At 37.4% G+C, this 26,043-nt stretch overlaps 1 protein-coding gene and 1 pseudogene across 8 annotated transcripts in view; both read right to left on the minus strand.

Annotated features, from left to right (window-relative positions):
- The window catches only part of ST7L (suppression of tumorigenicity 7 like), a 147,639-nt gene extending 121,634 nt beyond the window's left edge, over nucleotides 1-26,005 (minus strand). For 5 of the 7 annotated variants that reach the window (XM_079761211.1, XM_079761214.1, XM_079761212.1 and 2 more), the window contains exons 1-9: nucleotides 25,369-25,606; nucleotides 23,793-23,875; nucleotides 18,899-19,061; nucleotides 17,630-17,684; nucleotides 14,000-14,115; nucleotides 6,845-6,923; nucleotides 1,970-2,124; nucleotides 415-512; nucleotides 51-165 (exon numbers count right to left, since the gene is read on the minus strand). In XM_079761211.1, the coding sequence (XP_079617337.1) occupies nucleotides 51-165; nucleotides 415-512; nucleotides 1,970-2,124; nucleotides 6,845-6,923; nucleotides 14,000-14,115; nucleotides 17,630-17,684; nucleotides 18,899-19,061; nucleotides 23,793-23,875; nucleotides 25,369-25,576 (1,072 nt within the window). In that variant the 5' untranslated portion in view covers nucleotides 25,577-25,606. Of the gene's footprint in view, nucleotides 1-50; nucleotides 166-414; nucleotides 513-1,969; nucleotides 2,125-6,844; nucleotides 6,924-13,999; nucleotides 14,116-17,629; nucleotides 17,685-18,898; nucleotides 19,062-23,792; nucleotides 23,876-25,016; nucleotides 25,278-25,368; nucleotides 25,607-25,749 lie in introns of those variants that run through there. The other 2 variants (XM_079761216.1, XM_079761215.1) reach the window with 2 other exon arrangements.
- On the minus strand, nucleotides 6,558-9,031 carry LOC307093277 (high mobility group protein B1-like; annotated as a pseudogene). The gene has a single exon. The product of its transcript is annotated as a high mobility group protein B1-like (transcript).
- Nucleotides 26,006-26,043: the final 38 nt, after the last annotated feature.

A 26,043-nucleotide genomic window follows, 5' to 3' on the forward strand; every position in this document is an offset into this window, starting at 1 on the left:
TTTTAAAAAATTCTTTAACCATGTGATCAACTAAAACAAGTATCACTCACCATCATATTTTGCTAGGACTGCCTGAACATCTGCATAGGCCTGTAATTCTAAAAGTGATTCTAGGAGATTTTCATGGATGTTCCACATGGTAAGAGGAGGAAATTCTTTCATCAACTGTATAGTAAAAGGAAAAAAAGATTAAAATTACAGCAAAGAAACTCAATAGAGTGAATCAGATTCACTGAAATAGAAATTCTTTTGTTTCTTAACAAAACTGTGGAGACTCTATCCTTAAGCAATAATTAACTTTTCATAAAAACTATCAATTAAAAAACAATGATTCTACATTAAAATAACTGGCAACTCAAACCACATTTTTAGTTTTTTGAAGAATATGAAGGTCCAGTTATCAAATTCACTTACATCTCTCATTATTTTTACTGCTTCTCTTATTCTTCCTAATTTTCTTGCACACATTGCCAATCTTCTTTTAATATAAGCCAGTACATTGGTATCTCTCCCTATTTAAAAAAAATGACACAGCTATCATTTTTGTAGTATGATTTTCTATTTCATTAACATATCCATTAATTTTATTTGCTTACTCTGGCAGCTTTAATTAAAATTAAATTGTGTCAGAATGGAAAAATATTAATGATTGTTGTATTTGGGTGATGAACATTAAATGTGGGTTCATTATAATGCTCTATTTGTGTATATGTTTGAAGTTTCTTATATTAAAAGCACACATTGAATTACTTTTACCTCTACCAATAGGTAATATGAGAATATCGAAAGTAATCTGTGTATACTTGACAAATGCATGTTAATATTAATATAAAAGAAGCACATATAATAGGGAGAAGTAACATTAACCTATTATTTTACATTTCTGCATAAACAATCTATTATTTTAACATCATTTATTGTTTTAACTGAAAAAAGATTTTAAAGACAAAATTTCCATGGCTAGTGCAAACTTTTGCTCAATAGACACTAACTAATAAACTATAAAATTACTTTTAGAAAGAGCTAATAGTTCTGCAACTATCTCATAACGATATTTGAGACGACACAAGGACAAATGGTGTAACTTTTTTATAAATGCAGTTTCATTAGTTCCAGACTGCAAAATCACATATTCTCACAGTTGTGTTTTATAACAAGCATTAATGAAATATACTGTATACATCAATATTTAGTTAGAGAGAAAACGTTACGCAAATTTTAATTTCCACAAATAAAAGATTTAGAACTTAACTGCTAGCAGATAATGCATTATGTAAACATATGTCAATTTATGGCCCACTATCTACCAAAATCATGAAACTAAAACTCTCTGGCCACACAAAAACAGCAGGAAGCAGCAGTACTACATATTCTAACATCTTTGGTAAAAGTGTCTCCATCATAATTGAGAGAGTGTCTCTGTAAGGAGAAAGAAAGGACCTCAGCTGCTATGGCTCATAAGATCTCAAACACAACAGAGAAAAATCAACCAAAGAAAGAATCCATGCCAAGTAAGGCTGCTTTTTGTGCTAAAGGGGCCACTCCATGGCACTATACAGAGATACATACAGTCTGAAGAGCAAACCAATTGATGTCCCCCTACGATTGCTTAGGGTAAGGTAAGGATAAAGGTAATAGCTGCTTGTCATTACTAGAAGGGTCTCATGGTTCTTTCTGAGTTGTGTTTCTCCAATAACCAGCCCAATTCTCATATGAAATAAATTACTATTAAGTCTTAGAGCAGCACATCTCTCAATAACCAGAGCAGATCTGTTTCCTTCCACGAGCATTCTCTAGCTAATACGTACTTCAGTCTTTCTGGCTTGTAGATATTATGAATAGATTATCACTTAGGAAAAGTAGCTGACCTCTAAGTATTAAGTTTATTATTGTTGTTTTGTGTTTTAAACATAAAAGAGCCAATTGTAGGACCTAAAAAACAGATAAAAATTAGTTCAAATTTGCTTACTCAGTTGGGCTTCATGCTGAGGACTTTGGTGCTGACACTGCTGCGACCGCCTATAAATCGTTTCTCCTGCCTTGAGTGCCTGCTTAAATAACTTCTCAACGTCAACAATAGTTGTTGCTTCTTCCTCAGCCAGTAGAATATATGCAGAGGCACAGCTATGGAGAAAGCAAGCAAGACAATTTTAAGTAAAACAGTAAAGCAAGTATATCTCTTGGGTATGTCCCTTTGTTCTATGTTATATTTCCCTGCCTTTCCCTACATTTTCCATCTCTTGAAAAATAAAAACAACTTCCATCAGTATTTTATTAGGGGCATACTGGTATACCCTTTATGTCTTATTTGCACATTTTTCCATTTCTTATCTTTCTTTCCCTCCCTTTACTTTTTTTTTTCTTTTCTCCCTTTACTTTCTTTTACTTCTATATTAATTCTGATCCATTATCCTGTTTTCCTTTTGTGGAAGAGGGAAGATATATAAAGAATTATCTAACAGTTGTTCAAGGGACGATGTACTCTAGTGGTCATGCCTGCTCTTAGTCACTATGTACTTTGTAATATCTATCAAATGGATAATGGAAGTATAGGAAAGTGTGACGTTTGACAAGAATATCCCATGGCCAATTAGGCACCTTTACAATTTGACTCAGAAACATATTCCAGGACTAGACTTTTTTCACTACACTGAGTATTTCCTCTTTGTGCTGCCCCATCCTCTCTCAGACTTATCAACAATAGTGCTGCAACAAAACATCCCTTGATCTGCAGCCTAGTCTTTCCTCCTACAGTCCTCCTCTCACTTGTCACACCCATGCTGACTCCCAGTTTCCTTTTCTTCACCCCACCAAAACACTGATTTCTCTTTATATCCTTTAAGTCAAAAGCTGGCTAATAAAATAAACCAACTGGTTTGGGGACAAAAGAAAGAGAAACAGAAAGTTTCCTTTCTATTCCCAGAAATAACTAGTTCATCTCTCTTCTAGAGACAACGTCCTAGTTCTGATTATCTAAGTGTAGATTGTCCAGTATTGTGGTCACTGGCCTCATGTAGTTATTGAGCACTTGAAATGTGTCTAGTCCAAACTGAGATGCACACCAGTCAGTGTATGGTCAGTGCAAAACGCACACTGAATTTTGAAGACTTAAAAGAATATAAAATACTTCATTAACAATTTATTTTTAATGTTGAATATATGTTAAAACATATTAATATGTTGAATATAGCTAAATAAAATATATTATTCAAATTAATTGCATATATTTCTTTTTACTTTTTAAATGTGGCTACCAGAAAATTTAATATATGATTTGCATTACAACAGGGGAGAAATTACTAATAAAAGTACAAGGTGGGCATGGAACAAAAGTGACGGCAAGATAGCAACAAAAAATTGGGGACAAGCCCTGGCTGATATGGCTCATTTGGTTAAGCATCATCCCATGCACCAAGAAGTCACAGGTTTGATTCCAGGTCAGGGCACATGCACAGGTTGTGGGCTTGATCCCCAGTAAGGGGCGTGCAGAAGGCAGCCAATTGATCAATCTATTGATGTTTCTCTCTCTCTCCCTCTCCCTTCTTTAAAATCAATGAAAACATATTTAAAAAAAATTTTTTTCACTGGGGACAAGACAGATCTTTCATTTGGAAAATGCAAATCACATCATTTCAGCATCCTTCAACTAATACCTTAATTTGAAGTATATAATTTCACTAATCAACAGAGACTTCTTCATTACATTACATTGGGTTAAATTAATCTACCCTTATAAATTATTTTAGCTTCATAGTAAGTTTTGAAATCAGGAAGAAAGTCCTCTAATTTTATTCTTCTTTTACAAGACTGTTTTGGCTATTTGAGATCTCTTGCAATTCTAAGTGAATTTTATAATCAGCTTGTCCTTTCTGCAAAAAATAGCAACTGACATTTTGATCGAAATTGCATTGAATTTGTAGATCAACTGGAGGAGTACTGCCATCTTAACAATATTAAATCTTCCAATCCATGAACATGGGATGTCTTTCCATTTATTTAGGTCTTCTTTAACTTCTTTCAACAATACTTTTTAGTTTTCAGTGTCCAATCTTCTACCTCCTTGGTTAAACTTTTTTTTTTTTTTAATTTATTTCAGAGAGGAAGGGAGAGGGAGAGAGATAGAAACATCAATGATCAGCTGCCTCCTGCACGCCCCCCACTGGGGATCGAGGCTGCAATCTTGACATGTGTCCTGACCAGGAATGGAACCATGACCTCCTGGTTTATAGGTCCATGCTCAACCACTGAGCCACACCAGCTGGGCTAAACTAAACTTCTTAAGTATTTTAATATTTTTTTATGCTATTGTAAATGGAATGGTTTTATTTTCCTTTTCAGATAGTTCATTGCTAGTGTATGGAAATATAACTTATTTTTATATGTTGATCTTGTCTTTTGCAACTTTGTTAAAGTCATTTATTAGCTCTAATAATTTGTGTGTGTGTGTGTATTCTTTATAATATCCTGCATGTATTATGTCATCTATGAATAGTGATAGATTGGTATGTTCAATAGTGTACCAAAGGTTTCTTAGGCTCTGTTCATTTTCTTCATTCCTTTATTTTTATTTCTCTTCAGACTAGGTAATCTTGATTGACCTAAATCCAGTTTACTGATTTTTTTCTGCCTGCTCAAATCTGTTGCTGTATTCATGTAGAAAGATTTTTATTTTGGTTATATTTTTCAACTCTAGAATTTCTATTTAATTCCTTTTACTTATTTCTATATCTTTCTACCCACTTTTTAATGGTGAGACATAATTCTCCTGTTTTCCTTTACTTCTTTGTACATGGCTTCCTTTACCTCTTTGAGCATATTTAAAATAGTTGATTTAGACCTGGCTGGTGTGGCTCAGTCAGTTGAGCATTCTCTGGTACACTGTAAGGATGCCAGTCTGATTGTCAGTCAGGGCACAGACCCAAGTTGTGGTTTAATCTCCGGTTAGGATGCATGTGGAAGGCAATCGATTGGTGTTTCTCACATCGATGTTTCTCTCTCTCTTCGTCTCTCTCTAAAATCAATTAAAAACACATTAAAAAAAAAAAAGTTTATTTAAAGACTCTGTCTAGAAAGTACAAAGTCTGGGCTTCCTCAAGGACAATTTCTATTCATTTCCTTTATTTTCTGTGTATGGGGCATATTTTGTTTCCTTTGCATGTCTTGTAATTTTTTTTCTTGAAAACTAGGAATTTTGAATATTATAATCTGGAAACTCTAGAAATCAGATTTCTTCTCCTCCCCAAAGTTTGTTGTTACTGCTTATTGTAGTTGTTTGTTTAGTGACTTTCTGAACTAATTTTATAAAATTCATATTCTCTATCATGTGTGACCAATGAAGTCTCTATTCCTTCAGCTTAGTGAACAGGCAGTAATTTGGTAGAGATTGCCTTTAATACCTGGAACCAAAAACAGGTCTTTGCAGATGGGTTTGTGTGTGTGTGTGTGTGTGTGTGTGTGTGTGTGTGTGTGTGTGTTGGGGCACACCTTCAACATTCAATCAGCCAGTTTATAATTCTGCCTTAGCCTTCACTTTCTGTTTGTACAGAGGCTGAGAGTTAGACAAACATGAGAGCTTAGGGTCGTCTGAAGCATGTACCTTGGGCAGGTGTGCAGCCTTTGAGATTTCCAGGAATAATGTGGTAGCTTTTCAAAACCTTTATTTCCAAAGTATCTCATTCCCCAGCTTTCCTCCAAAGCTTTGATTAGTCTATTGTTTGCTCCAACTTTTATCCCTTGTCCCAGGCAGCAGGAATTAGTGTATTTGCCTTTAAATGTTTTAACAAATGCCCTTCCCCCCAATGTAGTTGTGTCAGTACAGGGAGAGTTCCAAATTATCCTAAATAAAGGCAAGTCCCTTGGGCTGGTCCTTCAGGGAGCCAACAGACAGGTCCAAATAAACAACCACAATTCTTTGAGAATTAGGTCCATTCTACTTCTTCTGGTAGTTGTTTCCAAGGGTGCCACGGAACTAGGGAGTAGGGGATGGGGCCAGTGTAAGTTAAAACATCACAAAGCTCTCTTACAGAAATTCAACTGTTGTTTTTTTTTAATTGATTAAGCATTCTCCAAGTTGCTATAAAGTTTTGATTAGTTTCCAGAGTTTCAATAAAGTTGATTTACTGCTTTTGGAATTCCCTACACTACCATTTTTCTTCTGCTTTGGGAAGGTCTTCTTAATAAGGATAATATATCTGGAGAGAGAGGGAAGGAGGAGGAATACAGGGGACAATGCTAAGTTCACATTATTCAGGAAGCATACCTTGATTAATCCCAACTGAGGCCATATTTTAGTATTAGATTAATACACATTGATCTGTCTCATTTAAATATTAAGTTGACTTCTGATTTTACATTTCATCTTTTCAAAATATAAAGTTAACACAAAGAGCTATAAAAAAATGCTTGTTAACATGAAAAAAATTAAGTTAGAGATACATTTTACTTATCTTGAATCCCCATCTCACGCCTCCCATCCCATTAGTAACTAAAGTTCGCAGCGCTGAATGAATGCTTTAAATGAATGACTTAAACGAAAAACAAAATTAAAACAAGTGGCATAGTATTTTGGTATTCTTTAATATCAAGTATTATCACCAATTAGATCAGCACTCTCCATTTTAAAAAGTATTTCTAGCATAATTTCTATTCAATGCATAGATAAGTTTACTTTCAGAAGCAAAATACATATGTCGGTGAACATGGCAAATTTTGTCTCTAGTATGCAAAAAGTGAAAGGGGATTGTTAATGACTCCAAGTATCTAAGGAACAGACAAAAGGAAACATTAAATCATTTGCCTGGGTTTCCTTCAAAACAAATTTATTTTCCATATATTTCAAACTTACTCATTGTTTAATTCTAAAGCTTGGTAGGCTGCTTTAATTCGAGATAAAGGATTTCTTTCCCTCCATGCCTTCTGCATAACTGTAGGAAAAATATTTCAAAAAGTAGATGAGATGGTAAACATAAATAATCTTATGCAAAACACAGGAAGAATGAGCTAGGAGAGTAAACAAAGACTTAAATAACATGTTCTTAAATGTAAGAAACAAGTAATTGGGATGCTAGCTCACATTAACTTTATGAGAAATTTATATTAAATTTGGAAGTTTCACATATAATAAAAAGAAATATACTGTTTTTCTGGTCTATTTCAATAACAACACATAAGGTACTTAATCAAATTAATCACATCATTATACATGAACATTTATATACTATGTGCATATAAAAATTGAGTTTGGGTGACATATTATAATCAACATGAAATATTCTAGCTCTTTATCATTTTGAAAAGATTCTTTGGAACTGCTAGAAATATATAAAAACAGTTAAAAACAAAGTCTTTGTCTAATCAATGATTCAATCTAGGAAGAATGTCTGAATTTACATTTTGTATTCAAAGGGGGGATTAATTTAGAATATAGTGCATTTAAGGAAAATGTCAGTTTCTACAAAGATTCAACAAAAACCTGAATTAGAATATCTCTGAAATAACAATATCAGCTATCATTTACAGTACCAAATGAAAATTTCACACTAAGTAAAGTTTCTTAAAAATTAAACAAATAAAGTAGACTCGTGAAACTATCTGGCCTATTTCAAGGTTGATAAGAAAAATAGAGAATCTATAAATGTTGTTTTTGGAACAAAACCCACAACTGTCCAGAAAGAATAATGTGGAAAATGTTTGAGTTTTCCTTTGGAAACAAAATATTAGTCTTGGCTTAGAAAATAAGACAATATATTCTACTTGTGTAACAAAAATACGTTTCTAATATCAAACATGTCACCAGCTAGCTGACAGCTAATGCTTCCTCAACTTGACAAACTGATGCACATCAGCACCCATCTGATAATAACCAGGTAAAGAATAGCATTTTACTGAAACATTAAAATACAACATAAAATTAAATATAATATTAGATTTGCCATTTTTGATGGTGGGTTCTCTTCTATAAGTTACATGATATTCACAAGTCAAATTTTGTGAATATTTACCAATATCTTATTTTTAAATTTAAAATTGTATTTATTTAGAAGCATTCAGAATGTCAACGAAACAGATGCAATTTTTTTGCAATTACAGAATGGTATTCAGTTAACAGAACAACACAATTATTTTGTATAAGCTGCATCAGAGACAACTGACGATGAAAAAATTACTACTCCCTTATATAATTTGTGCTGTGCACCAACAAGAACCTGCTTTAAATTTCCATGGCAATTTACACCTCCATACTGTACCAGGCAAGGTTATTGGCTATTGAAAATATCACCAGGACAGGACTATCTAAAAACACATTTGGTAGTGTGTTAACTATACAAAAAAAAGGACACAAATCTTACACAGCCTTACATTTCAATTTTTTTCTTCAGAAGGAGTGATTTGTGTATGGGGGAGGGAGGGAGGTAAATGCTTTAAAGACAAGAAAAAAAGAAACTACGGTAGAACAACTTATTTATCATTATCCTCCTCTTCATCTTCGTTTTCTTGCTTTTTTCTTTTTCAGCCCTCCCTTTTTTGCCTCACCAGGCTCTGCTCTAGCTTGATATGCAGTAATATCCTTCTCGTATTTCTCCTTCAGCTTAGCAGCCTTCTTTTCATAAGGCTGCTTGTCACCTGCAGCAGTGTGATTTCATATTCCCCAGCTTCTCTGCAACATCACCAATGGATAGGCCAGGATGCTCTCCTTTGATTTTGGAGCGATACTCAGAACAAACAAGAAAAAGGCTGAAGGTCTCTTGGGTGCATTGGGATCCTTGAATTTCCTTTTTGTTTTCCCTTTAGAAAGAATATAAGTTCTCATTTCTCTTTCATAATTTGCCTTGTCCACCTTTGCCATGTCTTCAAGTTTTCCTTTCTCTTCAGCAGACGTGGTCTTCCACCTCTCTAAGCACTTCTTAGAAAACTCTAAGAAGCTGACTGAAGTACTTGGGCACTTCCCCCTTGTGCTCTTCCTGGCAGGTTTGCACAAAGAAGGCATACGAAGACATTTTGCCTCTCGGCTTCTTAGATCTCCTTTGCCCATTTTCAAAAAAATTTTTTTAATTGATTTAGAGAGAGGGAGAAAGAGAGAGAAGAAGGAGAGAGAGAGAGAGAGAGAGAGAGAGAGAGAAATGAGAGAGAAACATCAATTGGCTGCCTCCCACATGCACCCCAACTAGGGATCGAACCCGCAACCAGGCTATGTGTCCTGACTGGGAATCGAATCTCTACCTTTTGGTGTATGGGACAATGCTCCAACCAACTGAGCCACACTGGCCAGGGACTGCCCATGTTTAATTACTTTTCCTCAGGGAGCACAATCACCAAGTGCCTGTTTGGCCCGCACCTGCCCTGGCACTGTCTCTATGGAGTTCAATATACTGTGATGGCTCTCTTTACCAACATTTTAAATGGTTTGGGATTCTACTATATTAAGAATATATCTCAATTTATTTAACCAATTCTCGTTTGATGGACAATTGTGTTACATCCAATTTTTTTGCACCGGGCCTCTAGTTTTCTTACTAAACAGAAATATTGTGAAAACACATTTCAATATCTACCTTTGTATACCTGACCAAGAAGTGGAATGGTTAAAATGTATGCATCTTTTAAAAGATTCTGAATTTATACTCCAAAATTCCTCCCAATAAAATTACATTAATTTACATTATTTCAGGCAGTGTAGGAGAGTGACTGTTTCCCTACTTCCTTACCAACACTGAATAATATCTGCCTTTATTAATACATGAAAATGATCTCATTTGCACTTAGATGTCTTTTATTTCTAGTAAGGTCATCAAACCCACCTTTAAGCATTTTTTCTTATTGTTTTCAACTGCACTATCCAGCCTCTCAATATTATTCTTTACAACCAATGCAGTTCTAAGTCAAAGGGGAAATTAAGTAAAGGAAGAAAAATATATATTTCCTTCTAAAAAAGAGGTTAAGGAATAATTTAAAGCAAACTGCTGATTTAGTATTCACCTGTCCACTTTAAGAGCTCAATATGCTTAAAAATAACACAAGCAGTTAGCAATTCAATCAAATTTATTTATTTTCAAGTTAAATAATATTCTAACATGCTAATAAACAGAAAAGACACTAACGTTTATTCCAAGATCAGGGGTCACAAATATTAATGCCTACAAAGGCTAGGTAAAGAACATAAATGAATGAACTAAAAACATATGCACTGTCTAAAGAAGAATCAAAGCTCAGGTCTAACTAATTAATGCCAAGTGGAAATGCAGGTCCAAGTATGCCATATTTTCCAAATTTCTAAAGTGTAAATCTGAATTTTAATGTTAAGTCTCCTAGTTTTTAAATGTTGAAAAAAAAATACCAAGAATATGAATTATCCAAAATCACTATTGGCTGGCCTTGAGGATATGTTTGTTCTCTGTCTTAGATAAATCAATAGGATGAGAACAAAATCTACTAATGTAGTAATTTTTGATGACAATATTCAAGAGAAATTTATCATATCACACATATATACACATTTGTCTGAAAAGATCAATATGGAACCAACAGTCCATTTCTGGATTAACATTCACAGGTAAAGTCTGCCCTTGATTTTGGTCTTTAGCTGGGATTATGTACCTCTAGAAGTACATGAACCTTTGCAAGGACCAAAACAGGATGCATGGTTTTAAGAGAAACCAGTTTCTAAAGCCTTAATTTTATATGACTCCTTCCTATAACTAATCTACCTGAAGAATGTTCCTCTGATTGGTCTGTGCATCATGCAGGTTTTCCATTCCTACCCAACATCCACTTTCTCACTCCCCAAAAGATATATTCCTTTCTCCTACTTTATAAAAGGAAGTCTTACTTCTCACCTATCCTGAATCTTCCCAAGGTGCATTGCTCTATAGTATAAAAATCTTCAGGTGCCAACGGGACAATTCAAAGTTCAGGTTTGGGAGTAGCCATTTTTAATCAAGGAACCTATAATAGGGTTCCACCTTTAACTTATTTTTTTAACAGTGAAGCTCATCATTATTCTGGCCCTTGGATACACTGAAATTCAAGTATATTGTAAAGTGGGGAGGGAGTGATAATGTTTACCAACTCCATTTATCAGCATCCCTCTCCCCTTACTATCAAAGAATGCATTTTCATACAGGAAGGTCCCCTCACAATAAGGCCAAGGGGGCATTAGTAAGAAATAATAAAGGCAGTGGAATCTTATTTTGGCTGAGATAAGGTCTAGGCAAAGCTATGAGATTCTGAGACTCTATCTTTTTATCTTATAATCTGTATTCAGAAGAAAGATGACTGTCATGGGATGCATGTTAATATGTTTATCTGAATTGAAAAATGAAGTCAGAGTTTGTCAGAAAATAAGTCTGATTTGGTTAATAGGATTGACAATGAGAACTCAGCCAGCCAATTAGGTTATACAGAGGCCATTTTCCAAAGTTGAAAGAGCCAAATATGGAGCTCCAAGGATTTGACAAAAATATAATTAAAGTATACAATACCATTTAGAACCTTATGGTCAAAGAAAATTAATTTTTTCATTTATACTAAAAATTTATTGTGGAAAACTCATACATGTGACAAAAGACTCGCAAGCACAAAATAATCATATTAAAATCATATGAAGCTTGGGATGGATATGAATTCTAGAACAAAAAGGACTTCTATGAAATTTACTACTGTTAAAGGGTATTTGCTCATGTATTTTTCAACAGATAATGGTATGTATCAAGTCATTACATTCCTTGAGATACATTCAAATATAGTGTATTCTAGTTTTATTTTCAAATTTCTATATTTATATCAAAAACCATATTCTTTGCAATTATTCAACCTTATGATATCAACTTAAAAATATGTTAAGGGAGCCCTGGCCAGGCGGCCCAGTTCATTGAAGCGTCATCCCATACACCTAAAGGTTTCGGGTTTGATTCCCAGTCAGGGCACATACCTAGGTTTCAGGTTGGATCCCTTGGATCCCATGCCCTATAGGAGATAACCGATTGACATGGGTGTTTCTCTTTCTCTGCCTCTCTGTCTCTCTCTTGTTCTTCCTCTCTCTAAAAAACACCCTTTGGTGGATTTTATTTTTAAGTGTAAAGGGATACATCATTTTTCAAAATTCTCTTAGGAGGTATGTGAACAAAAATGTTTTAGGACCACAACTTTAGTGGACAGCCATGGTTGCTACACTTTTGCCATTAATGTAAACATTAAGCATATAAACATAAAGCAATTGCTTTTTCAACTATTTACAATTAAACCCTTTAATGTAAGCATACCAAACATCCTAGGGTCTCCTGCTACCACCCACCCTTAGTATATTTAATCCAGCAAAGAGATATCACAATGAACTCACTTCAATGCTGGAAAACTGGCTATTTTTCAGACCCTTATTATTGGTGATTTTCTTCTGCCTGTCAATGTGGTGAGTAATAGTGGCAATGTGGCAGTAGTTTAGTGGTTAAGAGCCAGACTTTAATTTGAAACCTAGCTTTATCATTTTAACTAGAGGCCCGATGCACGAAATTCGTGCAAGAGTAGGCCTTCCTTTCCTCGGCTGCCGGCCCTGGCTCCCCTCTGGCACCTGGGACCCAGGCTTCCCTCAAGCCACAGCCGGCACCCGGGATCCGGGCTTCCATCGCAGCCCTGGCTTCGTCCGGAAGGTTATCCGAAATGACGTCCAATCTAATTAGCATATTACAGCCTTTATTAGTATAGATAGAAGATAGCTAGGTGACTTAGGTATGTTACTTGATTCCCCTTTACACCTGGTTCTTTTTTTTTTTTTTTAAATTGATTTCAGAGAGTAAGGGAGAAGGAAAAAGAGATAGAAACAACAATGATGAGAGAGAATTATTGATTGGCTCCCTCTTGCATGCCCCCTTCTGAGGATCAAGCCTGCAACCTGGCATGTTCCCCTGACTGGAATCGAACCCAAGACCCTTCAGTCCACAGGCTGACACTCTATCCACTAAGCCAAACCAACTAGGGCTACCACTGGTTCTTTATTTTTAAAGTAAGTCTGATAATAGTACCTACCTCATAAGGTGATTAGTACATTTATACAAATTTCTTAGGACAATGCTTGATGCATAGTAAGTGCTTTACAAGTATTAACTATTATTAGTGAAATTGCTGAAAACATCTGTGACATCAACACCACTCATTCATTCATACTTTCATCAGATAATAAATATTGATATTTGTATTTACAGTATGCCAGGCACTGTGCCAGATGATAGGGATTCAAAGATGATGGAATATAGTACCTGCTTTCCAAAGTTTCACACCCTATTAGGGAGGACAAACATTAAAGCAACACAATAACATTAGCAAACAATTGTTTGTGGTTGAAAATTGTTTCATTGAGGTTTGAACTATACTGTAGAACTGCAGAGAAGAAAGAAGATCCCAGAGAAGATTTTCTAGAGAATTTGACTTTTAATTTGGACCCTGAAGGATAGAAAGAAGCAGAAGGATAGATAAGGAGGGAGAGGGCATTCAAATTACAAAGCTAGCTGTACATTTAAGAGTTTCAATATTCTTTCCATAGAGAAGAACTTAGAATTAAACAGACATTTCTATGATCTTCCACCACTTTAAATGCATCTCTAACTTATGACTGGAATAAAATTATGTCCCATTTTTCTCTACATGCCATGCCCCAATGTTTATACTTTCTTTTACTCTTTTCTCGTATGTATAATTGCAGGTGTTAATTTTCCAGACCAAACTGGATACATTTTTCTCTGCATTAGCAGTTGCTGCATTTTATCTGAAAGATTTTTTAAAGTAATAATAGAAGCAGTATTTTAATAAAATAAATTCTTTATAAGAAGGAAAGGTAGTGTAACAGCCTAGTTTACAATCATAATTATTTTCAATTTAATCTGGCTTTCTTGTCAATAATGCAAACAACTCCACGCCAAATAACTTTGTATATTATAATAAATAACTATAAAGAGCTTTAAAAATAATTTTCATGACCACTGCTTATCCCATGAACAGAGACGACACATACCTGTGTCTGAAGGACGTAAAAAGTCCGTGTCACAGGTGAAAAAGGTCTGATGGTCCTGAGCTGACAAGTTCATGTCATAGTATGTAAGTGGCTCTTTACCAGTCACCCAAGTGAGTCTTTACCAAAACACAAGAAAATATGTAAATCAAACATGAGAGAGCATTGATTTGCTATAACAGACACTATTTAAAATTCAAACATATACTGCTAAAAATTCTATTTCAGTATGTTTTAAAAGCTTATTATAATGAATAAAACAAAAGAGATAACCTACACAAACTACTTAGAGTATAATAAAACATAAAAAATGAAAAGGGAAAGGCTAGATTATTCAACAAACATTGTTTCAAAATTGGATTTGAAGGGATAAAACAATTTGCTTCAGATATATACCTTTTTATGTATACTTCAGTAAATTTTCAGTGAGTTAGAATGATTAAAAGTAAAAGTACAAAAAAAGAAGAAAACACAGGTGGATTTTTACTAGATATCAAGATGGTAAAGGGCTTTCAAAACATAAAAGCAAAGAGGAACTTTTCTCAGATGTTACTAAATTAGAAATTTAAACTTTCATATTCCCCTGAGACTCACAGTAGCATGTTAACAGATCGGCTAATAAATACATTCTAAAATGTGCAATCTCATTAGTCATTAACAAATAGCAAATTAAAAGAAATAATTTTTACTTTCACCTATTAAATTGGCAAATATGTATATATTGTCAGGTGGAATATGGACTCACATATACTGCTGGTATCATGCAAATTGGCATTTATATTTCTGGTTCCAGAAATCAATTAGGTAATATCTATCAAGAGTCTTAAAAATATTTACACCTACCTAAGGGATGGGTACATAGTATATTATACCATCCTCTCTACTTTTATTTTTCAAATTTTCCATAATCAAAAAAAGATTAAAGGGAAGGGAAAAAAACTGTTCACACCCCTTGATTCAGTAATCCCAGTGCTACAAATCAACCCTAAGGAAATAATCATATATGTGGTTAAATATTTATATAGAGAGATATCCCTCTAGTGTAAATGTTAACAGTGAAATATAATCTGTGACCCAGACAGGCAAGCAGTAGAGAAGGTATGGTAAATACAAGCACTAAAAATCATGTTTTTGAAGAAATTCTGTGGGAAATTCACACATTGTGATGTTTAAGTTTTGATTCTATACATGCATATAGAAGAGAGACTGGATGGAAATACTAACAGCAATTATTACTTAGTAGTAAAAAGAGGTGGTCTTTACTTTCTTTTTCATACAACTATTTATTTTCTTCCCATTTTCTACAATGAATATACGTACATTTTATAATCTGAAGAAAAAGCACTTTAAAAGCGCATTGTATTATTTATATAAGTAGTAAAGATGTTGTTATTTAATAGTATGAGTTGCCTTGTTATTTAACATTTTTAGCTATTCTGCAAGAAATTATCATAGAGAAAGAAAAAGAAAATCCTTATTCACTTAACAGTTTTGCTATACATTCAAAAACCATAAAAAATTATTTATTAACACTCTATATTATTCCCAAAATGATTCAAAGCAGTGAAAAATATAATGTACAATATCCTATGTAATAAAAGCCTAATATGCTAAGTGTCCGGTTATCTCGTCGGCTGTTCAACCAATCAAAGCGTAATTGCTAATGATATGCTAAGGCTGCTCAACCGCTCACTATGATGTGCACTAACCACCAGCAAGTAGACGCTCTGACCAGTAGGTTAGCTTGCTGCTGGGGTCCGGCTGATCGGGACTGAGCAAGACAGGTCGGAAACGCCCTGGAACCCTCCTTCAGTCCCTCCCCGGCTGGCCAACATCCCACATCCCTCCCCAGCCCCAATCGTGCACTGGTGGGGTCCCTCGGCCTGGATTACGCCCTCTCACAATCCGGGACCCCTTGGGGGATGTCTGAGAGCCAGTTTTGGCCTGATCCTGCAGGCCAGGCCAAGGGATCCCACTGGTGCATGAATTCGTGCACCGGGCCTCTAGTCAATAACATAAACTAGAAGCAAATTAAAAAGACTCAGTAAAGTAAAAACTAGGATTGGGCCATAAAATGGAGTCTGGAATGAGGCTAACATGAAATGTATACACTTGCTAAGGGTTAGCTACAATATGACCACACATTTATTATCATTGCAATTTAGACTTTTACATTAAGATAAACTAATCATTCAAAGAAGCATATGTGTTCCTGATACTAAGAAATTTCTCTTTAAAACCTTCATGAAATAGACACTATAATAATAAAAGCATAATATGCTAATTAGACCAGACAGCTGAACGACCTTCCAGACGTAATTCCGGACGTAATTCCGGACATCCTTCCGGACAAAGCCACGGCGGCGGGGGCCAAGGCAGAGGCAGTTAGGGACGATGAGGCAGGCAGGCGAGCAGTTAGGGGCAATCAGGCAGGCAGGCAGAGTGGTTAGGGGTGATCAGGCAGGCAGGGGAGCGGTTAGGAGCCAGTGGACCTGGATTGCTAGAGGGATGTCTGACTGCCAGTTTAGACCGGCAGATGGACATCCCCTGAGGGGTCCTGGCTTGCGAGAGGGTGCAGGCTAGGCTGAGGGACCCCTGTCCCCATACACAAATTTTGTGCACCGGGCCTCTAGTAAAATATAACAAAGGATAGCCTAAAAACTTTTTAATAAACACAGTGAGAAGTTCAATGACCTGTCTCTTGCAGAATCCCTTACAGACTAGTGGAATCTCTCATAAAAGCCTAGTTTTCACTTCCCAGGATTGACTGTCCTACACTATCAAGTCCTTAAGCACAGGGATTATTACTTAATCCAGTGATGGCGAACCTATGACACGCGTGTAGCCATTTCTGATGACACGCGGCCGCTAAGGCGGCCGCATGCCAAGGATGAAACATTTGCGAAATAATGTTTTTTCCTCAAAGTGACACAGTACCCGAGTTATGCTCAGTTTTTTGGCGAAGTGTGACACACCAAGCTCAAAAGGTTGCCCATCACTGACTTAATCATTTAGTATCCCCATCATTTTACACAGTGCCCATACATAACAGACACATAATGTTTCTTGTTCAATGAATTAAATAACATGCCCAGTCTATCTCCAGGTAAAACACAGCCCTTCACAAAATAAAAGTAAAGTATCTTTGGTCATAAGTTTCAAAAGATGTTTTCTCATTTAGTGTATAAGCCAGGAGAGAAATGGAAACAGTAGAGCACATAGAAAATAGCAATATAAAATACAATATAAAAGTACTATACCCTCTTCAATGCACAAATGAAGTTTATATTCACATTCAGATTGATATTTTCTAGTGAATGCTCAAATAAATTTTGAAATCAAGCACATATGCATAGGAATATACTGACATTAGTAATTTTTTCTTAATCTCATAAATTCTTTGAAAAGGCTTTCTGCCATAAACCGGGGGTCAAATGTATACTTATTATGCATTATGAACACTATTATAATAAGTACTATCAGGATGCTGCCAACTAAACTGCTAATCATTTTATCTTATATATCAGTATCTCCAACTAAAAGATCTATGATATAGTTATAAAAACAAGTGTTTCCACAATACTTTTACTCTAAAACCAATGTTAGAATTATACTGAAAGCAAAATGTATTACCTCCTATACTCTGCTCCTCTGAAAAGGTTTAAAGGGTTTCTCCATACTTTGCATTCTAAAAAACAGGAGAAAAGAGAGGAAGTGAGACAATTTAATCAAATGCAGTTAAACCTTAATTCACCAACATTTACTGTATAGTCACTGTATACTAAGTACAGTGCTAGCCACTGATAGCACAAAGATAAGTAAGGGATGGATCACCCCTACTGTCAGAGCATACAGTTAAATCTAGTCATTCCTTATTTCTGTCTTCGCAGCATTTGGTTCATAATTCAATTATAGCACTTACCATATTATAATGTGATTATCTGTTTGGTTTTAAGTTTCTCCCTTTTATTTCTTTTTAATGTTTTATCGATTTGAGAGAAAGAGGAAGGGAGAGGGAGAGAAACATAAATCAGCTGCCTCCAGCATTCCCCCTACTGGGGATGGAGCCAGCCACCCAGGCATGTGCCTTGACCAGGAATTGAACTAGGAATCGAGCTGCCGACCTCTTGGTACATAGGGAGGATGCTCAGCCAACTGAGCCACACTGGCCAGGGCCCTTTTATTTTTGTAATTGATTTTTGTTTGAGAGAGAGAGAGAGAGGAAGGGAGAAAGAGAAACATTAACTTGCTATTCAACTTATTTATGCATTTATTGGTTGACTCTGTATGTGCCCCGACTGTGGGGATTGAACTCACAACCTTGATGTATGAGGATGACATTCTAACCAACTGAGCTACCCAGCCATTATTTGCCTTTTTAATTGTGTTGACTTGAACTCAACCCTGAGAGTGAGGGCTTAAATTTTGTGCCCAGGCACCTGACTTACTTCACCTTAGTGCCAGTACTGCAAAATTGAGCTGATGGTACAAAATCAATGGTGGGTAAAACTGCTAGTACTTTAGCTCGAGTCAAGGTAGCGACACCAAATCATACTGGTCGTCACTGGATTCATTACCCCCCAGCCCAGTAAAACAAGGCAATACCAAGTATGAGGATTGTCCACCTGGCCTAATCTCCTTCCTGCTGATTGGACTGTGGAGATGATAGCTGGAGCCAGAGTGGCTGTCTTAGACCACAAAGCAAAACGGCATTTGGAGATGGCAGGCTAACAAAACAGGAGTCTGTGTCTCTGATGATCCTCACTCTCTAGATCGATATTTACATGGACAGACAAACTTCTCTCTGTTGTGAGTTTCTATCTCCCATAGCCAAACACAATCATAATTATACAGCTCGGAAGACTAACTATATAGCTCTGAAAACATTAGGTAAGTAATCACCTGACACATTCTGTCTGCTGGTTTCACTTTCTCTGCTGCTGGAAAGAGAAGCTGGCTCTGACATGCTTCTTTCTGTTCCTCCAATCAATGGTCGCAAATGGTTTACAGACACTTGCTCAATAAAAGATGTGCCATGTTTATGGAAGTACCACCATTCAAATATCTATGACAAACAGAAAACATCTTTCACTTAATACAGAACTAATGAGCAGATATGAGCTCAAATTAAAACATTATCTCAAGATGTTCCTTTAATTCAGCATTTTAAATGTACTCTCCTTTAATTCAGCATTTTAAATGTACTCTCCTTCAAAAAATAAGCCAAATATAAGATTACCCAATAACACATACAAGCAAAAGTGAAATAGCTTTTTCATAGCTTTGTCATGAAATTTAGTCAAGCTTAGGCAAAATGAAAAGAAATACATCTGTAAATAAAGCATTAAAAGCAATAAAAAGGTTTAACCTATAGATTATTTGTTATATTACATTGTCATTTTATTCTATTTATAGCATAATTTTTTAAAAAATAGTTTGAAACAACTAGCATGATGGATTAGACTAGGGTTAGAATGCCCCCATTTGACTCCCAATTTTGCTATCTATTAGCTGTGTGCTTTGGACAAGTCACTTAACCACTAACCTCTCAGAACATCAATGTCCTATCTACTAAATATGGTTAATAAGAATTATAAGTGTCCTTTGAGGAATAAAGTACTATTCCAGTATTTGACAGTATTATTAATGTAGGCTAAGGATCAGGTTGATTCCAATTTTGGACCATTTAAAAATCAGGATATTCACTTCTTTCTGTTTCCATGGTTTATCACTATTACAGAAAGAGGAACCAAAAGAAGCTCTCTGTGCTAAATTAGCAGAAAGTTTCACATGTGAACACTCCAACTTTCTCAATTCCCTTTGCCTGACTCCTTTGGGTCTTTTCCTGATTCACAAACAGAAAGCTGTACTCCCACTGGATCTTGTTATTATCCTTTGATAGTAATCGTTTCACTTGTAATAATTAAACAACTGATTTTGTTGCTATCTTTCAAGCTCCCAAAGAACACTACCCCTTTAGGAAGAAGTGACACAATCAGCACAGCTAGCTTCCTCATTTCCTTCCTTACTAAAGAATCACTATTTCAGTGAGGCCTTCCCCAACTTCCCTGTATAAAATGTCAACCTTCTCCTCTGACACTTCATATGCCTTTTTCTGCTTCATTTTCTCCTTTAGCACTTACCACTAATAGTAAGAACATACTATTTGTTTTACTTATTTATCTTTTATTATATACTGCTCTAATATAATGTAAGCTCCACAAGGATTTTCCCCCGTTTTGTTCATTGCTATAAGTCAGAAACACTATGTGAAAGCCTGTAGGTAGTAAATTTTAAAAATGTCAAATGAATCAATGTCCATAATCATCTGTAGACCACATTTCATGAGGACAGAAGCTGTGTTTATCTGCTTACCATGGTATCCCCAACATCTAAAAGAGTGCCTAAGAGATAAAAGGCTAGTTATAAATATTTGTTAAATGAATCATCAATCAATCAGGGACTTTATAGATTAAAATTGTTCAAATGACTAGTAACTAGTTTTCTATATTCTGACTGTAAAATAACTTTAATATCTTCCTTCTCTCGTTTGTGGACCACCTTCCCTTAAAAAGTCAACTGATAGACTATTCTCTACCATGTAGCAGACAAATGTATTACTTTACTTAAAGAATAAACAAACATATCCACACTACTTAAGAGACTACAATCTCTTTAAAAACTATTTTGCTATGATCTGTGAGACAGAGAGAGAGAGAAAGAGAGAGGAGAAGGAGAGAGAGAAGTATCAGTTCTTAAACCTTTAGAAATATTATTTTTTGCTTCAGTAAACAGAACAGACGTGTTACAAAGATAGCAAAAGTATGATGTCATTTTGTACATTGCAGCCCAATTACTCCATTGACCAAATGCTATAACATTTACAGGACAGTGCTAGAAAATCAAGGTGCAGAATTTTTTCTATCATGCCACTAACATCTTATGCTGAGTCTAGAATGGCTTCTTTTCCTGCTTTCTTTTACTGAGTTAGCAGGCAGTTAATCACCACCAAATATGGCCCCAGATTGGCTTCTTTTACTAAGAAATGGGATGAAACTTCTTTAAAACAACCGGAAAAAGAAATCACAAAGCCGAAGTTATTCATGTAACAGAAAAGATAAGATTTACATCAGATCAGTCAGGGACATTAATCATAAAGGCCAATGACAAACTGTCTGTCCTTCACTATATGAAGTGTTGGCAGTTTTTTAATTAGTTAATATGTTAGTGGTATTTATTTACCTTTTGAGTCAACTTTTTAACACAAATGAGCAATAATAATTGGTAATACTTACCAAGCATTGTACCAAGTTCTTTACATGCATTATGTCATTTAATTCTCACAACTGATTTCAGAAAGAACATCTATTCCAGCTTTAAATAACTAGCTCTGGTTCACACCATCCATACTTGGTAGAGCTAGGATTTTTACTCAGGTTTACCTGACTTCAGAGGTTCTAACCATTATACAGACTGCCTCTGAAACATACCACAGTGTATGTATATAGTATGTGTGTGTGTGTGTGTGTGTGTGTGTGTGTGTGTGTACACACAAGTTTGGTAAGTACAGGTGGTGAAAGAAATGATAAACATAACCTTTGCTAATGAAAACTCATTAATTTTGCAAGAGTGATGACAAAATTTAACCTTTAAAATGTTTCCTAATTTTAAAACTTTGCTTTAGCCCTAGCCAGTTTGGCTCAGTGGATAGAGCGTCAGTCTGCAGACTGAAGGGTCCCTGGTTCAATTTCAGTGAAGGGCACGTACCTCAGTTGCAAGCTCGATCCCCAGCCCTTGTTGGACATGCAGGAGGCAACCCATCGCTGTGTCTCTCTCACACTGATGTTTCTGTCTCTCCCCCTTCCTTCACTATCTCTAAAAATCAATGAGTAATATCCTCAGGTGAGGAGTAACAAAACAAAACAAAACGAAACAAAACTTTGGTTTAAAAAGATAGTATGCATCCCTGGCTGGGTAGCTCAATTGGTTAGAGCATATGTCAAGGTGCAGGTTCAATCCCTAGTCACGGCACATGCAAGAATCAAACCATGAATGCATAAATAAGTGGAGCAAATAATGGATGTTTCTTTCTCTTTTCCTCTCTCTAAAATTCAATAAAAATTTAAAAGATAATATATAACATATGTATAAATTTCCCCTCTTATAAATCAGTAGATTAAGACCCAGAATTTATGTGGTTTGCCCAGGTATCAGCCAGTAAGTTGCAGAGTCAAGACTTAAAACTACATCTTCTAGTTCTAAAACCAATGTTTTTTCTATTACAACAGCTGTTTAAAGATAATTTATTTTCTTTGACTCATATTGTATTGACTAAATATGCTTAATTATGAATGGGCTTTATAAATCAATACATTTTGAGGCTTATATTAACCCATAGTTTTCATCCTGAATTCCTCAATTTTTTTTTAAGAGAAAAATCCCTTTCTTGTCTGGCATTTCACTTTAACAAAATGGTCAAGTGTTAGCCCTAATAAAAAAAAGACAAAACCAAAACACTCCAATACAAATGCTGTTATTTCTATTATAGCTGGAGAGCACCACCTACAGATGAGAAAAAAGTACAGAAAAATTCCTTGGCCATGCACACCATAATACTTCCTAAGATTCTTATGTGTAGCAGTATTTTTCCAAAGTTTCTTCCATTACTAGGGGTGTTAACAAAAATTATACTTTTAAAATTTTGAATTAAAAATGCAAGCTGGATGAAATAAGACAAGAAAAAGCTGAATTAAAGTTAAATTGGCTTCTTTATTGTAGGACTTCTCAGAATAACAACAACCCAAATTCATTAAATGTTCACTCTGTATGAGCTACCAGTTTGTTACTAACTTTTACACCCTTACCTCATTTAGTCATCATAATCCTATGAAGTAGATACTGTTATTACCCCCCAGTTTACACCTCAGAAAACTGGGGGATAGAAAAGCTAATTAACGTGCCCTAAGTCACACCACTAAAGTGAGGGTTAACCTGACTCAAATCCCACTCTTAAACACTCCAGAGAAGATAACTGGCAGCCCATAGGCGGAATTCAAGACACACATAAATTTTTAATTTGTCCAATGTTGCCAACATTAACATATTGTGAGATTTTATATAAAAACTAGTGTATCCATGCCCAAACCTGTTTGGCTTAGTGGATAGAGCATCGGCCTGCGGACTGAAGGGTCCCAGGTTTGATTCCGGTCAAGGGCATGTACCTTGGTTGCAGGCACATCCCCAGTAGGGGGTGTGCAGGAGGCAGCTGATGGATATTTCTCTCTCATCAATGTTTCTAACTCTGTCCCTCTCCCTTCCTCTGTGTAAAAAAATCAATAAAATATATTTTAAAAAACAAAAAACTTGTGTATCCAGGTTCTCTTGGGATCATTTGAAAAACTGGAAAATCTGGTAATAATGGTCCACAAGTCTACATGGCAACAATCAGCTTTAGCCCTTTCTAGAAGTAGCATGCATTGTCCAGTTTACCCAGCCCTCAAAGTAAGAATTCAGTTCTTACACTGTGCCCATTTCACTCACTTTTGTTACCAAGATGGGCCCTGCAAGCATTTAAATGCAATTCACCTCTCAATCCCCTACATAATGTAAGTCTTTTATACACATCTGCATACTGTCAATCTCTAAAAGTGGAGAGGAGATGCAGTGGCTTTTTCAAAATGCTGAACACATTTTGAGGATGCTGATCTACAAGTATTTATAATTACTGTAACTATATGGTTAAGAGTTGTGATCTTTAGATAAATACAAAAGCATGAAGGAAATGGAAACTACTTACAAATATTAGTCCTGATATCAAAGAACATGTCCCTGTAAGTGCCACATAGAATTTGGACGTCAGTGAATTTAAAAATACTGTCACTGCCAAAAGGAGAAAAAAAAAATCAAAGTTTAAAAAAAATGCAAATTCAAAGTACTCAAGTTACAAATATGCAGGTGTCTTTACAAGTGGGGGAACATAAGTGGATTGGTATCTAGTATGACATTCATTTCAGAGAGTTGTAATTTTTAAAAAGCTACTTTAACGTCCCATTGTATGCTACCCTCAAAAAAAACTTGCCTTTCCTTGGCCAGGGAGCTCGGCTGGTGGCCAGGTAGCTCCGTTGGTTAGAGCAGGGGAAATAGCCCAAAGGGAGTAGCAACAAACCCAGAGCTCCCTCCCTGCACCCGACTCTGCTGAAAGCCTGGACCAGACTCTCCAAATAATTGTCTCATAAATGCTTAGAATTTTAGAAATAAAAAATGCATAATACTTAACTAGTCTCATCTAAATGGTGTACCTAGTTAACACGTAGAAAAATGATACTCAGTGAAAAAACAAAACACATTTCACCGAGTGTAATAACCACCAGTAAGCACTTCATTAACCGGTTACAGAGACCGCCAAATTTGCTCCATCAAACAGGGTAGGAAGGCCAAGTTATTTAGCTTGTTTTTGTGTTAGCTATATCTGAATTTACATAATAACTATGTTCTTAAAAAAAAAATCAAAACTAGTTCAGAGCATTATCTCAGTATTCCGTGCCATCTCCTGGGATAGAAAGATGCTACAGTCATGACCTAACAGAGATGCCCCCATCGGTCCTCAGGCCGCGGTCCAGGGCTGGGATGCGATGAGAAGCTGACGGGCACGGTCAGCGGCCCAGGCTCCGCTCGCGGGCGGGACTCGCAGACCCTCCTCCGCCCGGGCCACGTGGCGAGCTCCCCGCCGACGTGGAAACGGCCCGCTGCTGTGTGTGGCTCTCTTCCCCTTCACTACCTGCCTTTCTCTAGTTTATTACTGAGGATAAAGCCCTAACAAAGAACAGACAAAAAAAACAAAGTCTCACGAAAACTTTGTCTTGACAGAACTACTTTAAAACAGGAGGATGGTTGGCTAGGACCCCGGGGCCCTCACGGATTCGAACAGAGAAGCGCTCATCTTGGTGGGCTGGGCTGGGCGCCGCCAGGGGAGCGGCGGGCGGGCGGGCGGCCCGAAGGCCTGATTGCCAAGGGGTCCTACCAATGGTGGGGGGCTGTGTGTCTACATCCTGCCTCCGAGTCTGCAAGGGCCCCGGTCGGTCCCGTCCGGTGGCGGCTCCTCCCCGGGGGAACGCGGACAGCGGGGAGCCGGGGGCCACAGCCCCGGGAGGAGCCGGGGGCCACAGCCCGGCTTTGACAGGCGGCGGCGGCGGAGCTGCGGCCCCAGAGAAAAGAAACCCACGGGGTCGCCGCGCGCCCACGCCGCCTCCTTCCCCGAAGCCCTCCAGGGACCACGGAACCTCTGCCCTTTGGCCTTTGCCCTCCGCCCCCGCACCTCCCCAGCCCACCCACCCCCCCCGGAACCCATCCCCGGGGAAGTCTGGGCCTCTCACCCGCGGCCACATTCTCACACAGCCTCAGCGGGACCCTCAGAGCGTAAAGCAGCCCCAGCCCCACCACGAACCACAGCGAGGCCCACGTCCCCACCAGCCCGGCCCGCAGCCGCTCCCTCCAGCCCGGCGGCGGGCTCGGGCCGGGAGCGGACGCCTGAGGAGAGGCCGCGGCCGCGGCGGCAACACCCGGCCCGTCGCCGTCCGCCATCTTGGCGCTGCCCGGGCGCCGGCGCTGGGAGGGAAGCCGGGCAGGAAGCCGGGCGCCGGGAATCCTGGGATAGTGGCGGGCCTGACGTTGGCCTCCGGGCAGGCTGAGCGCCTCGGGGGTCGGGGGCCGAGATTGGGAAGGTGAAGGAGCATCCCTGGACGGCGGGGGGCTACCTTGTTCCTTCCGAGGGCGGCCAGGGGCGGATAGCGGCACCAACTCTGGAGAAACTGGCCTGAGATGTGACCCCGGAGTGAAGTGATTTCGCTTCCACACGAGGGAGGGTCGCCCTTCACCCCCCTTTCCTGGGCTTTGCCAAGCTACCGGCCAAACGGGGGCCGAGCAGCACTTAGCCCTGTGGACTCGGCGGCCACGGAAGTCACTGGCACCGGGAAAACCTATCGGAAGTAGCAAGTGCCGTTTGGTCGGATGGAGCTCGGGCGCCTACCACAGTCGAAACACGCTCCCCG

Source organism: Cnephaeus nilssonii (assembly GCF_951640355.1).
Source record: "Cnephaeus nilssonii genome assembly, chromosome: 21".
Lineage (NCBI taxonomy): Eukaryota > Metazoa > Chordata > Mammalia > Chiroptera > Vespertilionidae > Cnephaeus > Cnephaeus nilssonii.